At 39.1% G+C, this 15,442-nt stretch overlaps 2 protein-coding genes across 7 annotated transcripts in view; one reads left to right on the forward strand and one right to left on the reverse strand.

Annotated features, from left to right (window-relative positions):
- Positions 1–499: 499 nt before the first annotated feature.
- On the reverse strand, positions 500–11,633 carry rnf5 (ring finger protein 5). The gene is made up of 6 exons (NM_001017071.2): positions 11,520–11,633; positions 9,880–9,898; positions 7,156–7,268; positions 6,512–6,572; positions 4,850–4,967; positions 500–1,370 (listed from the first exon to the last, which is right to left on the reverse strand). Exons 1-6 carry the CDS (start codon positions 11,618–11,620, stop codon positions 1,276–1,278), a joined length of 507 nt encoding a protein of 168 aa, NP_001017071.1. The 5' UTR covers positions 11,621–11,633; the 3' UTR covers positions 500–1,275.
- Positions 11,634–11,845: 212 nt separating this feature from the next.
- agpat1 (1-acylglycerol-3-phosphate O-acyltransferase 1) overlaps positions 11,846–15,442 on the forward strand; it is a 28,778-nt gene continuing 25,181 nt past the window's right edge. For 2 of the 6 annotated variants that reach the window (XM_012967818.3, XM_012967820.3), the window contains exon 1: positions 11,846–11,963. In XM_012967818.3, coding sequence (XP_012823272.2) covers positions 11,861–11,963 — 103 coding nt within the window. In that variant the 5' untranslated portion in view covers positions 11,846–11,860. Of the gene's footprint in view, positions 12,046–12,466; positions 12,550–14,977; positions 15,339–15,442 lie in introns of those variants that run through there. The other 4 variants (XM_012967827.3, XM_012967822.3, XM_018096082.2 and 1 more) reach the window with 4 other exon arrangements.

Consider the following 15,442-nt stretch of genomic DNA (forward strand, 5'->3'; position numbering starts at 1 on the left):
GTTTGGGGATAGTTTTTGTTGCTTAGGTTAGTTCCACTGATTCCAGCAAAAGCAGCTGCATACATTACTTCATGGCAACAGTTAGGGGGAGGCTATTTCCTGTATCAGCAAGATAATGCGTCTATGTATAATGCAATGTCCACAGAGATTTGCTTAAAAGTGAGTGGAAGAAACAGAGTGGCTTGCACAAAACCCTGATCTCAATCAGTGCTCACCCATGGGATGAACTGTGAGCTAGGCCTGATTTCCCAACATATAGTCATTTTTTTGTGGCTGTTAGGGCCCTGGCAGATGGGGAGATTAGTCGCCCACGACAAGGGAGAGTTGTCGCGGGTTACTAATCTCCGCGTCTGCCACGGCCCTTATAGCAGCAAGGACCACCTTCATATTAACAATCTTGGTTTAAGAATAAAATGCTAGCCTGTCAGATATCCACAACCTTTTAATCCAACAGTGTACAATTCAATCCAGACCATTAAAAACAAGAACACATTTTAAGTAAAGACTCATTCATTTACTGATAAAACATCTTTAAGTACAGAGATAAGCATTGTAGCCTTTGCATAGGCCAGAGTCATTTTAAGCTCCCCCAGCCTTCCAAAAATTCTGTATGGTTCATTTGTGCATCTTACCTAGAAGTATGCACCACTGGAATTCCCTGCAGAAACCAAGAAATGTTTTCTATAGAGTAATCCTGCACAAATATTCTCGCTGTTCTCTAACTTTAAATCGGCATGAAGTCATTTTTAGAGATGCCATAGTACAATTGGTTACACAAGTTAGAAGTCTAGCTCCACAACTTTTTAAAAAATGTTTAGTGCAGATCTTAAAACCATCCCATTGTTAAGGGCTAAATCCAACAGGTTACATGAAAGAAATAACAAAAAAAAAAACCAAAACAACAACTTTTGGAGAATTGGACTACAACTGTGTCCAGTAAAAGTCTAGACATTTACCATGGAGTAATTTGTCAACAAGAATTCAATTGCTTTCATTAAGTTTTCAAGATATATAAAGGGAACTATTGAGGCAAATTGCCTTTCTGTACAAAACAAAACAATATGCTTAAATGGCCATATTTAAAGTGCCTAGTGAAAGTTATTTAACAGAATACACTTGTAAAGAAGTATTTATGTTCATATATGGCCTGGAGTGTTATTAGTGGTGAAACCGTTCCCAAAGTAGGGGATGCAGCGAGTGGAAACAGAAGCATTTCAGGGTAAAGAGAGCTTAACCTTCCAGCTGATGAGCTAGCAGAAGCAAACCACCCAGTCCTTACACACTGATCAACCAGAGAAAAAAGAAGGCGGCAATGATGAGGAAGAGGGAGTCTGGCAATCCAAAAAATCTACTTTGTGGGAGTCCCGTATCTAAAACCAGAAGAGAGGACAATAAGTGAAAAAAAAATGTGAAAGCAGAGTAGAAAAAAGGTAATAGAAATATAAAGATTAATTAAAATTATAGTTGAGTGTACAAATCCTGCAGAGAATGAAGAGGGTACATCAATATATATTTGACATAGAATGTGTCAGCACTTAACTTGTCAAGTGCAGTCAATCATACGATCTACAGCAGTGCTGTCCAACTTCTGTGGCACTGAGGGCTGGAATTTTTCTGGCCTCCGTGGTGGAGGGCCGATAATGAAAGCTAGTTTTGACCACTCCCCCTTTTAAAACCACACCCACTTGAAACCACAGCCATGTTATCGCATGACCACAGCCATATTAATGGTGGTAGTACAGCAAAAACCTGCCATACTCTGCCTTCCCTACCCTGCCTGTGTGTGCCATACTCTGCCTTCCCTACCCTGCCTGTGTGCACCACACTCTGCCTTCCCTACCCTGCCTGCGTGTGTGTGCCATACTCTGCCTTCCCTACCCTGCCTGTGTGTGTGTGCCATACTCTGCCTGCCCTACGCTGCCTGTGTGTGCCATACTCTGCCTGCCCTACGCTGCCTGTGTGTGCCATACTCTGCCTGCCCTATGCTGCCTGTGTGTTCCATACTCTGCCTGCCCTATGCTGCCTGTCTGTATGGCACACACAGGCAGCCTACAGTGACACAATGCTGCCACTGCTCCTAAAGTCTGCACAATAATTATATATTAAAAAAACGTAGGTGTGAACAGGGGAACAATGTAGGTGATTACAGCATGAGCCTGAGGTGTGAACACTGCAGGGGATGAACAATGTGGGGATTAAAAGGTGTGAACAACACAGGGGATTACATTTTTAAACAATACAGGGGGTTTACAGCCTGAATCTGAGGTGTTAACCATGCAGGGGGCCAGTACTGATACCATTTAAATCTTACACAAAGGTAAGTTATCAAAGCAGCCAGACAGGTGGGGGGCCACACAGATGGCCCGCGGGCCGCCAGTTGGACAGCACTGATCTACAGAATTCACACAAAAGTACCAGCATGACAGTGCAATATGTTTTTTAGGTTACAGTCTGTTTAATGCTGGATCCAGGTTAAATAAAGTTCTGCTGCATTTAAACGCTTAATGAGGTGGCAAAAGATAATAAAAAAAAAGTGTAAAGTTAGAAGACATTGGAAACATTTTGAATCAATTCAGCTGTTATCCATATAGTTTATAATACAATCTAGGGATACAGCTGAACTAGGGAGTGGCCTTCACCATAATATAACACTGCGTGCAATGTTGGACCACCTACTTCATTCACAATCGACTTCTAATGTGGGTGGTGTAAATAAGTACATGAAAGCTCATTTAGTTGTTGATTGTCATACAAAGCTGGGGAGTGTAATCTTTAATTCCAATTTTCCTGATGCAGCAAATAGCATTTCTGCATTTTTTTACTTCTTTGCATTCTGATCTAGACAATTGATTCTCAGTGCTTCTTACCACATTATTCCTTAGTGCACTATCATATGAAAGAGAAAACTGATGAAAGAGAAACTGGGGACTGGTTAAGAAAATACTACATAAATGGGACATTGTGTTATTGTGGCCACAGTCGATCTACTCAGGTTCTCCTTGCACATTTCCTTACTCTTTGTGTGCCATGTGGGTCACATTGTTAGTGCTAAGGAAACATATCACCTGATCATATGATTATATCAGCACACAATTTGGCAGCCAGCACATATAAAAAAGGTTGGGACACACAAATATGTGTGCAAGGTGGTGCACTCAGGTGAGAATGTTATACACTCTCTCTGGAAAAGAGCCCTTTGCCCTGTCCTTATCAAACTTTTAACTTGTTTAAGCAACTAAAAGTTGGTCACAGAAAATGTACAAATGAGATAAGAACAATAATGAAGCTTGGCTATTTAGCAAGGCTATATTATGCCTTGGAAATGAATGAATTTCTATGTAGTCATGTCAGGAAATTCTAACTGAATAAATTCAACTAAATGCCTGTCATATCAGAAAAATGTATATATTTGGGACAAATGATGTCCCAAAAGGCTCTCAGATATTGTAATGCCCCTCTCATCAGCTATTAATGACAAATGAAGGCCGTCTGATGACATCAGTTGCCAGGAAGCCACTAATTAGCCATGAAATTACTTCCATCTCAATATGAAGCATAACCCTGATGGCAAATGCAAAGGCTAAGGTAGTAGAAGTTGCCTTCAAATACTCATAGATATGGTAAGATAACTTGCAGTTGATGATGATAGAAAATGCATCAACAACTTTGGTTTGAAGGGGACATATAAATGTGGCAAAAAGAGATGCACTACTTACTTTTATGTAGCCCCCAAGAAATTACATATAGAGGCTATACCTATGGTTAGAGAATTTATTAATTTCCTTTCCATTTACGTGGTTTATTTATTGGTGTGTCCTTGTAATATGTGGTATGTATGGAGAATTATTAGATCCATCAGTACTAGAATAAGGGAACATATCCGTAATATTAAGTTTGGCAAAAATAACCATTTATAACCACTTTAAAAAAATAACCACTTTAAGATGGTACATAATTGCGATCCCACTGGCCTGGTGTTTTTGGGATTAGAACAAATTTCCTCTAACATCAGAGGGGGTGATAAATTCATTAAATTAGGTCAGCGCAAGATCTTTTGGATTTTAAAACTAAACACACTACAATCTCATGGTTTAAATACAGAGCTAGATTTGGCAGCATTTTAGTTTTGCTTTTGTTTTTTTTTGTTTTTATGTTATGAGAAGGAAAGGGGTGGAAGGAGAAAAGGTAAAAGGAATAAATGAGAAGAGGGGAAAGAGAAAAAGAAAAAGAAAAAAAAAAAAAAAAAAAAAACTGGCCATGGGGGATTCATGGGATTTGTATGCAGCTCCTCTATATGGTGGGCGGAGCACAATTATATGGGTTTGTGGCACTACTCCCTCCTCCTTTTTCCCCATCGGTTCATGTTTAATGTGCACCTATGCTCTTTGGGACAGCTGTTTCTCATCTTAATCACCATTTTATGCATGCGATTTGCCAATATAAGATGATGTTTTTAAATCACATTTTTATTGCTTCTGGTGAAGCATGTCGGACATGTGAAACACATAGAGCTGTTTGTGATATGTTTTGTTCTTATCCAGATACTGTAAGTAGCCTGTACTGCAGCAGGACTATTTTTAATAAAGGGTATTACACTATATTCTGTTTTATATTTTGCTTTTCCAAACTGAATGGAGATCTTGAACCTACTTCTATCAACAGTGGATTTCATTTACCTCTGCATATCTTAATTACCATCTGGTGAGTGTGCAACTACACCACACTGCGATTAGGGATTTTATGCGCATTTGGAGTTACAGGCACAACTCTTTCACTTTAGTTTCATTAACTTTTGAAACATATTGCACTATTTTGTATTTGCATTTTTATTTTTCAGATGTAAAGTTACCTGCACGCGGAGCAGAGTGAAGATCATTAGTATTAAAGACTGTGGTAAAAAAGCCAAAAGGGAAAGCTCCAATGCCGAAAGACATGTGGAATCCTGTGTCTGTAAAACCTGGAACTCCCTGGGAAAGAGAAGATATGGCAGGAATTGGACAAACTGAATATGAAAACAGGAAATAAAGATGCACAAAATGAAAATCACAGGGGATAAGGAAAAAGGAATAGGAGGAAGGGTAAGAGCTACAAAAATTTAGATAAAAAGAAAACAGACAAAAATGTGTACAAGAAAGGTTAAAGGTTGAGGCTTAAGGAGTGTTAACCTATACACTTAAAAAGAACAGCTGATTCTTTATCACACACCTTTTTCAGTAGTCGAGTACAGTTCAGGTGGCCATACACGAGCAGATCCGCTCGCTTGGCGATGTCGCCAAGCGAGCGGATGTTCCCCCGATATCCCCACCTACGGGTGGGCGATATCGGGGACCATTTAGGTAAAAAAAATAATAATCCGATCGTTTGGCCCTGGGGCCAGACGATTGGATTATGTGGGAGGCAATGGGGCAGTCGGATCGGGGACCGCATCAACGAGCCGATGCGGTCCCCGATCCGACCAGATTTTCTAACCTGGCCGATCGAGATCTGGCCAATTTCAGGCCAGATATCGGTCGGCCAGGCCGATCTGCTCTCCCCATACACGGGCCGATTAGCTGCCGAATCAGTCCAAGGGACCGATATCGGCAGCTATAGTCGGCCCGTGTATGGCCACCTTTACAGTTCAGCTTGAAAGACTTAACTGTTATCATCTCTATAAGGGGTCTTACACACAGATGTTTATGTGGTTACAAATGCATACTGAGTGCATCAAAACACATATATATTGCATTGTGTTGTTATTTAAAGCACAGAAGTGCGTTTTTGTCAGTTCCAAAAGCAACCCTGTAATTAACTGTCTTATGAAGAGGCATCAAGTACAAGAAAATACAGTGTGTAGCATCTAAAAATAAATAACCAAAATAAAACATGGATGCCATAGAACAAAACTTTGAACATTCATGAGTACAACCAGGCAGAATATAAGGAATCAATTAGCTGATGCATTTGGGTGTGCTGAAACCTGCACCTAAAACTTGCATCAAATGCAAAAAACACATCTGTGTGTAAGAGCCCTTAGACAGGCTCACTTTGACTAGCTACGGCACACAACAAAATGCAATAGTGTACATTTTAGGCTATCAACACACAGTGTTTCCCTTCCAGGTCCAATGGAAGCATCCTGTAGCAGGTAATTTTATTATCTCGTGCAAGTCAAACAGACCTATGTGCAAGTGCCCTATGTACTGTAATTCTTTGGCACCACAGTATCATGCTGCATTCCTGGGTCACAGTCCTTCTGGATTTTCATTTCCAGCAACAGGATTAGTTTTAGAGTTCCCACAATAGTTGCTGCCCCCTAAGACTTCAGACTTTAAGAAGCCAGAGCGAGTGCAAGAGCAACTAGTTATTCACAAACGGTGGCTGAAGTCACAATCCTGAAAACATTTTATAACTGAAATATACAGGGTGGGCCATTTATATGGATACTTAACATAATGGGAATCCATTCCCATTATGTTAAGGTGTATCCATATAAATGGCCCACCCTGTACAACTCATATAAAAAACATACTCCTCCTGCTCTGTTCTCTGGCTCTGGTCTCTGTCCCTGTGGTCTGGGAGGAGTCTTCAATCTTTCAAAGACAGGAAAGAAAAGTAAGAAATCAAAAGAATAAACATGGGCTTACATATATCATACATAGGTGTGCATTTATATAAAAATATACAAATATTTAGTTGTAGGTGTGCTTCCTATGGTATGTGGGGGCACTCAGAATCATACAATATACTAAACAATTCACGCTCATTCTGCCAACGCCTATTATTTAATTAATAAAATTGTCTATTTACATATCTCTCTCAATGCTTCAAAATTGAGAAACATGGAAATATTATAGGAAATAATAAAACATTTACTATAGTAAGTTATAGTAAATATTGGTTTAGTCCTTCTATATATGATGCTGGTCCTTTGTGAGAAGTTCTGTATGCACAATTACCTGCTGACAGGCCTGCTGTTTGACCAAATTTCTAGTATACCAACACAAATGCCATGACTGCTTCCCACTGACTAAAAGCTACACTATAGCTAAAAATTACTGGTGGTGCTTTCTGTTGTTAGCAATCATAGGCAGAGCACTTCATCTGATCACTGCAAACAAAATTCCTTATGGGCCTCATCCATATAATTTTATAGCCTTATAACATATTTGCTACCTTGGGTCCTTCTGGTTACTGTCTCCTCTGCCGTAAATAGGAATAACCTTCTCTCTGCTTATACCGGCCTTACAAACAGGGCATTCTTGGCGATCCGGTCGGGTCTCCAACCACTAGTAACAACAAAATAAGTCTTAGTTTTGGGCCAATAATTATATTGCAGTATGTGACACATTAACAAAAACTGACTGCAATGTCTGTTTAATGAACATTTTTATTAGCTAACATTACTTTTGATCATTCATAAAAAAAGACATATTAAACATAAATCACTAAGAAGTTATTACTTCTGACAAGGGTTAAAATGAAACCCCAACTAATTTTTCTCTACTGTGAGAGCACTGCAACTCATCCAGCCCTATTACTATCTTTTCTTACCATCTTTTCTTTCTCTCTCTAACTTCTGTTTTGAATTTCTGAATTTCCTTCTCTGCAGGTCCTGTTTACCCTATTCTTTATCACTTTTCCTCTCAACCAACATCAAGTGGGCATTTTGAATATACAGTAAAACCTTTCAGTTTTCAGGAATGTGTCACCATGACTATGTGAATCATGTCATTACTAATTGTTCATTTCCTAGGTTCATCCCAGCTCCCCCCAACCACAGAAGAACACCTTCTTACTAATGTGTTGAACCCTGACGCAGATATTACCAATGGCAGGGTTACTTTCCCATTACATAAGCTAAGTGCACCAAGACTCTGCAGCAGATTTAGACAAATTTGATTTGTCTAAACATAAACATGATACACCACAGTTAATAAAAGCTCTTCTACATGAACTGCTCCATACCTTATTAAAAGCTGAACCTGGCTTTGGATTCACAATGGCAAATATATGGAGATAGAGAGTGACAGCTGTTTTCAAACGTATTGTCTTTTTAACAAACTGTTAAGCAGGATGAAGGCTCTGGGTCAATCAGTTTTTTTTAAGTTTAAATAAGTCATATGATTAAAGGCTTCCCCTCTGTTCTGATCATTTAGAACACCAATTGTAATGTAAGGAAAGCCACAGGAAGTTTAGAAGCTGGTAATACCTATAAGGGCTCTGGTACACGGGGAAAATCGCAGAAAAAGCCTCGCGAGTCTTTTTCGCCGATTTGTGCGAAATCGCGCTGCCGCGTCTGCCATCCCGCCGGCGACTTACACGTACGCCGGTGGGATGGCAGGGGGAAGGCAACTCGGGGAGATTAGTCGCCCGCGAGCAGGGAGTTTTGTCGCGGGCGACTAATCTCCCCGTGTACCAGAGCCCTAAAAGATACACAAGCCTTTGCTTCCTGTGGGGCAAGTGTTTTATTTCACTTTTCATTTGACTACTGTAACCTGCTACTAACCGGCCTCCCTAACTCCAATCTCTCCCCCCTACAGTCTATATTAAATACTGCTGCCAGAATTCTCCTCCTCTCATCCAGGAGAGTTCAGGCCCTTCCCCTGCTAAAGTCCTTATCGTGGCTTCCTGTTAAACAAAGAATATCTTACAAACTCCTTCTCTTAAAGGAACAGTAACACCAAAAAATCAAAGTGTATAAAAGTAACTAAAATATAATGTGCTGTTGCCCTGCACTGGTAAAAGTTGTGTGTTTACTTCAGAAAGTCTACTATAATTTATATAAATAAGTTGCTATGTAGCCATGGAGGTAGCCATTCAAAGGAGAAAAGGCACAGGCACATAGCAGATAACAGATAAAACACTATTGTATTCCACAGAGCTTATCTGTTATCTGCTATGTAACCTGTGCCTTTTCTCCAGCTTGAATGGCTGCCCCCCATGGCTACACAGCAGCTTATTATATAAATTATAGTAGTGTTACTGTAGCAAACACACCAGTTTTACCAGTGCAGGGCAACAGTGCATTATATTTTTATTACTTTAAAGCTCTTTCATTTTTTGGTGTTACTGTTCCTTTAACCTTCAAAGCCCTCCATTCCTCTGCTCCTCACTACATCTCTTCCCTTGTGTCTCTGTATGTTCCTGGCCGACTCCTTCGTTCCTCACAGAGCGATCGTTTGGTTGCGCCCCCCACTACTACTGCTGTTTCCCGCCTTAAACTTTTCTGCCTTGCTGCCCCTTACATTTGGAATGCCCTCCCTGATTTCCTCCGAAGAGAATCCTCCCCCAGTCTTTTTAAAATTAAACTTAAAGACTACCTTTTGGAGCACTCACCCAGCACCTGATCTGGGAATCAGCACTTATATTGTAGTGTCACCCACTGTGACCTACAGCACTTATAGTGCATTTGCCTATTTGTGTCTGTAAGTTACCCTCCCATATAGATTGTAAGCTCTACGGGGACCTCCATCTTCTTGTGTCTTTGACTCTTAACTTATTGCAACTGTATTTATCTTGTATCTATCTGTATTTATTGTTGTACTTTGTATTTATCTATTATTTAATAATCCCCTGTTTGTATTAATGTATTGTACTGTACAGCGCTGCATACATAAGTAGCGCTTTATAAATTAAGATATACATACATACATACATACTTTTCACTATATGAACAGGTTGCAGTCAATATGCAAACGGTTTGAACTACTACAAACAAATAAAATACCCTTCATGTATACTACAGTAGTTTATCTATGTTATGCTTTTATTACAAATAAATATTTCTGTAACACTGAACATGTGATCTGAATGAAACCGTTAGCACTGCTAGCTGCTGCTGCTACAAAGCTAAAGAAGAATTTAACTCATTCTACTTTTTTATTAATAAATACATACCTGATGCAGACAAGGCCAGCTGTAAAACACAAACATAACATCAGAATACAGAACACAATGCAGTTTTAACGATCAGCGTTGTTATATAAACACACATACAGAAACTACAAGCAGTGGCATTTTACAAGCGTCTCTTCCATACAATACATATAAACAAAATCTGTTTACACTAACAAATCAGTGTTTATACTTTGGACACATTATCTGTTTAGCCTTGCGGTCGTTTGTGAAAAAATATTCATTTTAAACATATGAATCTGAACATACTTTGCGTTTTCTGGCTTAAGCCAAGTGAGTTTTAATGATATAATGAAATATGTAAAGCAAAATGCACTTTCTTTGGCTAAGACAAAAAACAATATTGTACCAGCTGTGCTTACAGGTTCTATTGGAATATTTGTGCTTAAAATGGCTGTGCTTGCAGATATAGCCTAGTTTATAATTCAATTGTAGAATTATGAAGACATTGATTTTCTAGAACAAGCATCAAAGGATCCTCTAATTGTCACCTTTAATTTCAAGCATCTACAGGGCACAGGCACATATGTACCAGCAATGTAGAATCTGCAGTTCCAGGGTTTCAGTTTAATCCAACAACACAAATCATGGCGTGGATCAAAGGGGCTCAATAAGTGAAAGGATTAATATATTCACTGTAAGATTGGGTTAAACATAGAAGATTGCAGGGTACAGTGAAAATACATCAAGAGAACCTGTTAAAATTTGCTTATAACAAGATTACAAAATGTCAAAGGGGAACTGATGCAAAAATAAAAATCAGCTTTATCTTAAGAAAATATGATTGGTCAAAAAATATATTTTGTACTATTTCTTTAATATTTAAGTTACTCTTCAGTCTGTTTTTTTTGTTCATGGAGTAGTCAGTGAGGACTAATTCATCATTGGGGATGCATTCCAATTGCCTAAAGGAAATCACTCTTTCAAAATAACCAACTCGCACACAATCTTGATCCTCTACATGAATTATTTGTGCTTAAGTCTGCTTTTATGAAAGAATTAACTCAAATACATCTTCTATGGCAGGCAATGGGAGCCCCACCCAATAGCTGTATTAAACATGATTGTCAATCATAATCAGACTCCTGCTTCAAGAAAAAAAAAAAAACAGAAAACATTGAAACAATGTAACAGTAAGGTCTCCATTTTTATTTTATTTTATTTTATTTTTTTAAATCATTGCAGACAATTTTCCTTTTTTCATTGCAAAAAAATAGTTTTTGTATGGAGGCAAATTTTAATACGTTTAGAAGGTTTGTTTTTCATGACATGCAACTTATATTGCATTTTAGTTACCCTTTAACATGCTGTAGCTACAGGTCACATGATATGGTTCTAAGAGCATTCAACACATTCCAACTAGTACTCTGGGCCTCATTCTTTCCCCTCATCCAATGCTTTGAGTCCTTTATAGGGGAACAGTTTCAGTTGGGGTGAAGCTTTCCTGAATATTTCGGTCTTGTACTTTACTGATAGCTTTCTGACCGTAGCCGAACCCCCTAACAATGCATTCCTACAGCAAACTAAATACATACCCACTGAAGGACACAGTCTCAGCAAAGCAGAATTAACAAGCTTAGCAGAGACCTGCCTACAGGGCAGACACATCACATTCCACTCACCAGTACAAATGCCCACACACGCTGACAACAGGTTCCCGCGCTGTCTCCAAGCAGATATTACACTCATAAGCCGCACCGGGGCTGCCAGCAGCCGCCGCCATGGCAACCGATCAACCGGAACCTAGCTGTGCAACTAGCGGAGCGTCACGGGAAAGGTTAAAGAGTGTATTGGACGCAAAGATAAACAAATCTTGTGTGTGATAGGGTGGACAAGTTCTCCATCACAATTATGCACCCCTATTGGCTATGCACTTTCTAGTTAGCTGTCAAGCAGTCAAAATGCTGATTGGTGATACTAGGATAATACGTGACATCGATTGGTTGTAACTCCCGTCACTCAAATGCTGACGACACCTCTTGTCTCGGATAACCGTTATGACGCGGCGTCTTGCGTTCGTGCGGGAGTGGAATACACGTTCCGGGCCCACAGGGTTTTTTTTTGTTGTAGGTTAAAAACTTTATTCCTTGTTAAAAGAAGGCAATAATGAACAATCCTTATTTGTAATCGGAGGTGAAGACTGTTATGGTAAAATTATTCGAGTAGAGTTACCAGCAGTGATACGTATTTTATAAACTACCGGATAACAATATATTTTATTGAAACTTGTGCAATATTATGCGATAGTTTCATAAGTGATGTGTTTAGAGGCCTGTCACCGGCAAAATCTGCAAGCAAACTTTGTATCTGTGCTATTAACGCTTAAGTACACACACATACTTCCACCCAGCCCTATATTATATTTATAGCTTTTACTTTGTAAACGGAAGATTCTGTTGGTTATATTTAGCATCGTTCAGACTGTAGGTCGGAAAACAAAATCGATGACTGGTTTTTTTTGGTGGGGGGAGGTGGTTTTCTATGTTTTTTCCTTTAGTGAATTTTCTTCCTACTAAAGGCAGTACTGATTCAAATTTATATATTATTATTTATTCTAAACCAGTTCTTGAAGCAACACCAAGCCTGACTTCCAGGCTAAATCTTAGTTCCCTGAGAACAAGTTTGATAAACCCTGATTAAGATATTTTAAATGTAAGTAATAGTAGTAAGAATGCAGGACAAAATGCCATATATTTAGTTCCTATAATTTTGTAGATGACAGTTTTTTGTTTTAATAACTATAGATACAATAAATGCATGTGTTTTCCTTTAGTAAGGTTACTGTATTACTGTAATAAATACATTTTTTGTTACTTAGAATCTGAAGATAAGTGGTTCCTGTATAATGAAACCATACAGAAACAACTCTTAAGGTGGCCATACACGGGCCGGTTGTAGCTGCCGATATCGGTCCCTTAGACCAATTCGGCAGCTTATCGGCCCGTGTAGGGGCAGGAACAACGGGCGACCTCACCAAGCGAGCGGATCTTAACATGTATGGTCACCTTTAGGGTAGTGGCACTTAGAGTCAGGCCAGGACTGGCAATCTGTGGATTCTGGCAAATGGCAGAAGAGCTGCTGCAAGGTGACAGACCATCGTTATCTATTGGGCTTTCTGGGAGCAGTTTGGGCGTCTCTGTAGTTTAAATTCCCATACATATTTTGAATTCCAGTCTGGACCTTATAGGAGTGCCACATTTAGAAGCAGGTCAAAAATGCAGCCCCAAAGTCAGGTATTGACACCCACCAATTTATATTTAATGACTGAATGGCTCTACTGCAAGCATGTGTCAAGCATTACAGAGTACGGCAAGTGGTGGGTGACCTTAGGCTATCTGTTGCCACAGTTATGGATTGCTTAAAAAAGCAGTGCAGAAAAACATGCTATTGCTTTTAGTGTAGTGGTACAAGGGTCAGGCTCTGTGCACTTTGTTTTTAAATAGACAAAAATGCTGCATCATAGTGCCTTAAAACTACAACTCATAGACTGGCATTGAAATTGTCTGAATTTTGCGCGCTCTTGTCAGGCAGTGGTTGTCTGAAAAAGCAACAAGTTTATCAAGTGATAATTTGACAAGCTCTGTCACAACATGGCATTAAAATGTGGCTCTCAAATAATCTTGTCTACCATTACCCTTAAAGTGTTGTGTTACTAATTATATAATTAATTAAGATAAGGCGATACACTTGGCAAAAAGCATTATGGTAGTTTGTGCTGCTGAACAAATGATACAAATTCTGGGTGAGAACTGAAATGGCCTTTGGCCTCATCAAGGTGTTAAAAACTCTATGTAGTTGGACAGAGTTCTGGCTATGTGCTGATCAACCTGCTGGGATCAGATTATTTTTTTTTTTTATTATCCTTTATTTATATAGTGCCAACACCTTTATACAGAGGTTTTCATAGACTCTATATCACTATACAGGCTACTGTCAAATGCCATATTTTTTCTGCAGGTGGGAAAAAATAAAATTTTGGCTCTATACTTCCCAGTGTTATGTACATTTTCTGACTGACCGTAAATAATAGGGGGGCAAATAGGGATTTTCTCTACCAGCATTTTTCTGCCTGGCAGAGAAAACAATGCCTGTGACAGTAGCCTTAAGACCCCTTTAATTTCACACCTAAAGTTAAATTATAGGTGTCAGATAACCTGCTTGACTGTGTTTAGAATGTGGGAGGACACCCACACAGAAAAAGGAAGAACTACAAGCTACTTTAACAGTGCTTTCTTCAGAAAAATCCAAGTGCTGCAGGGCAATAGTTCTAACCCCTGAGCCACAGCATAGTGCTTATTTTCCCCTGTCACTTTGCAAAATTCAGAACCATAGAGGTTAAAAAGTCTTACTGTATACACCCATAAAGGACACCGAGCAGCAGGGTGCAAGAAACGGAAAGCACTGCTGAAAGTCAGAATAAGAAATATCTAAAAATAAACTTATACATGAAAAAGATGCAGAGAAATTCACTGTAACAGAAGGACATTGGGCATTTAAAGGAACAGTAACACCAAAAAATGAAAGTGTATAAAAATAATTAATATATTATGTACTATTGCCCTGCACTGGTAAAAGTGTGTTTTTGCTTCATAAACACTACTACAGTTTATATAAATACCCTGGCTGTGTAGCCATGGGGGCAGCCATTTAAATTGAAAAAAGGAGAAAAGGCACAGGTTACTAAGTAGATAACAGATAAGTAGCATAGATTCCCATTGTATTCTACACAGTTATCTGTTATCTTCTTATGTAACCTGTGCCTTTTCTCCTTTTTTCAATTTAAATGGCTGCCCCCATGGCTACACAACAGCTATTTCTATTAACTACAGTAGTCTTTGTGAAGCAAACACACAACTTTTACCAGTGCAGGGCAACAGTACAATATATTTTAATTATATTAAAACATTTTTATTTTTTAGTGTTACTGTTCCTTTAATAGAAGAGATTTAGTTTAGACCAGAACAAGAGAACCAAAGACTACAGTAGCCAGAATGCACTGCATAGTCCGGATTTAAAACTACAAAGCCCACCATGCATTGCTGTAGCTCCTCCTTTCCTATTATGTTCTCCCTCTATATCTGCAGATTGAAGTGGGCATCTTACAGCTTCCTCTGTTTTCCCCCTCATCAGCAAACTGGATTCTTGCTTTTAATTGTTCTATGTGCCATCCCCCCTTCCCATACTGTGTTTTGCCTAACCGGTCCTGAAGCTCTCCTCTGAAACGTTATCCCTCTTCCTGTTCTTCCCTCCCCTTTCTCCCTTATTTGTCTCCCCACCCGTCCCTACTCTATTTCTCTACTTTCCTTTATCACTGTCTCTGTATTTGTTCCTATGTCCTCTTTGGTTTTTTTTTCTATTGTGTCTTGGTTATTTTTATCTACAGAAGCTCTTCTCATTCATCAGTACTGCCCTTTGTATTTCATTTTTGTATTTTTTTTATGGTATGTTCTGTTTGTGTTTTTCTTATAATCTGTTTTAAACTTTTGCCACCCCTTTTATCTGTTCCCCTGCACCAGTCAGTCTGATCCGCCTGTAACCCCTTCCA

This window comes from Xenopus tropicalis, chromosome 8, assembly GCF_000004195.4.
Source record: "Xenopus tropicalis strain Nigerian chromosome 8, UCB_Xtro_10.0, whole genome shotgun sequence".
Lineage (NCBI taxonomy): Eukaryota > Metazoa > Chordata > Amphibia > Anura > Pipidae > Xenopus > Xenopus tropicalis.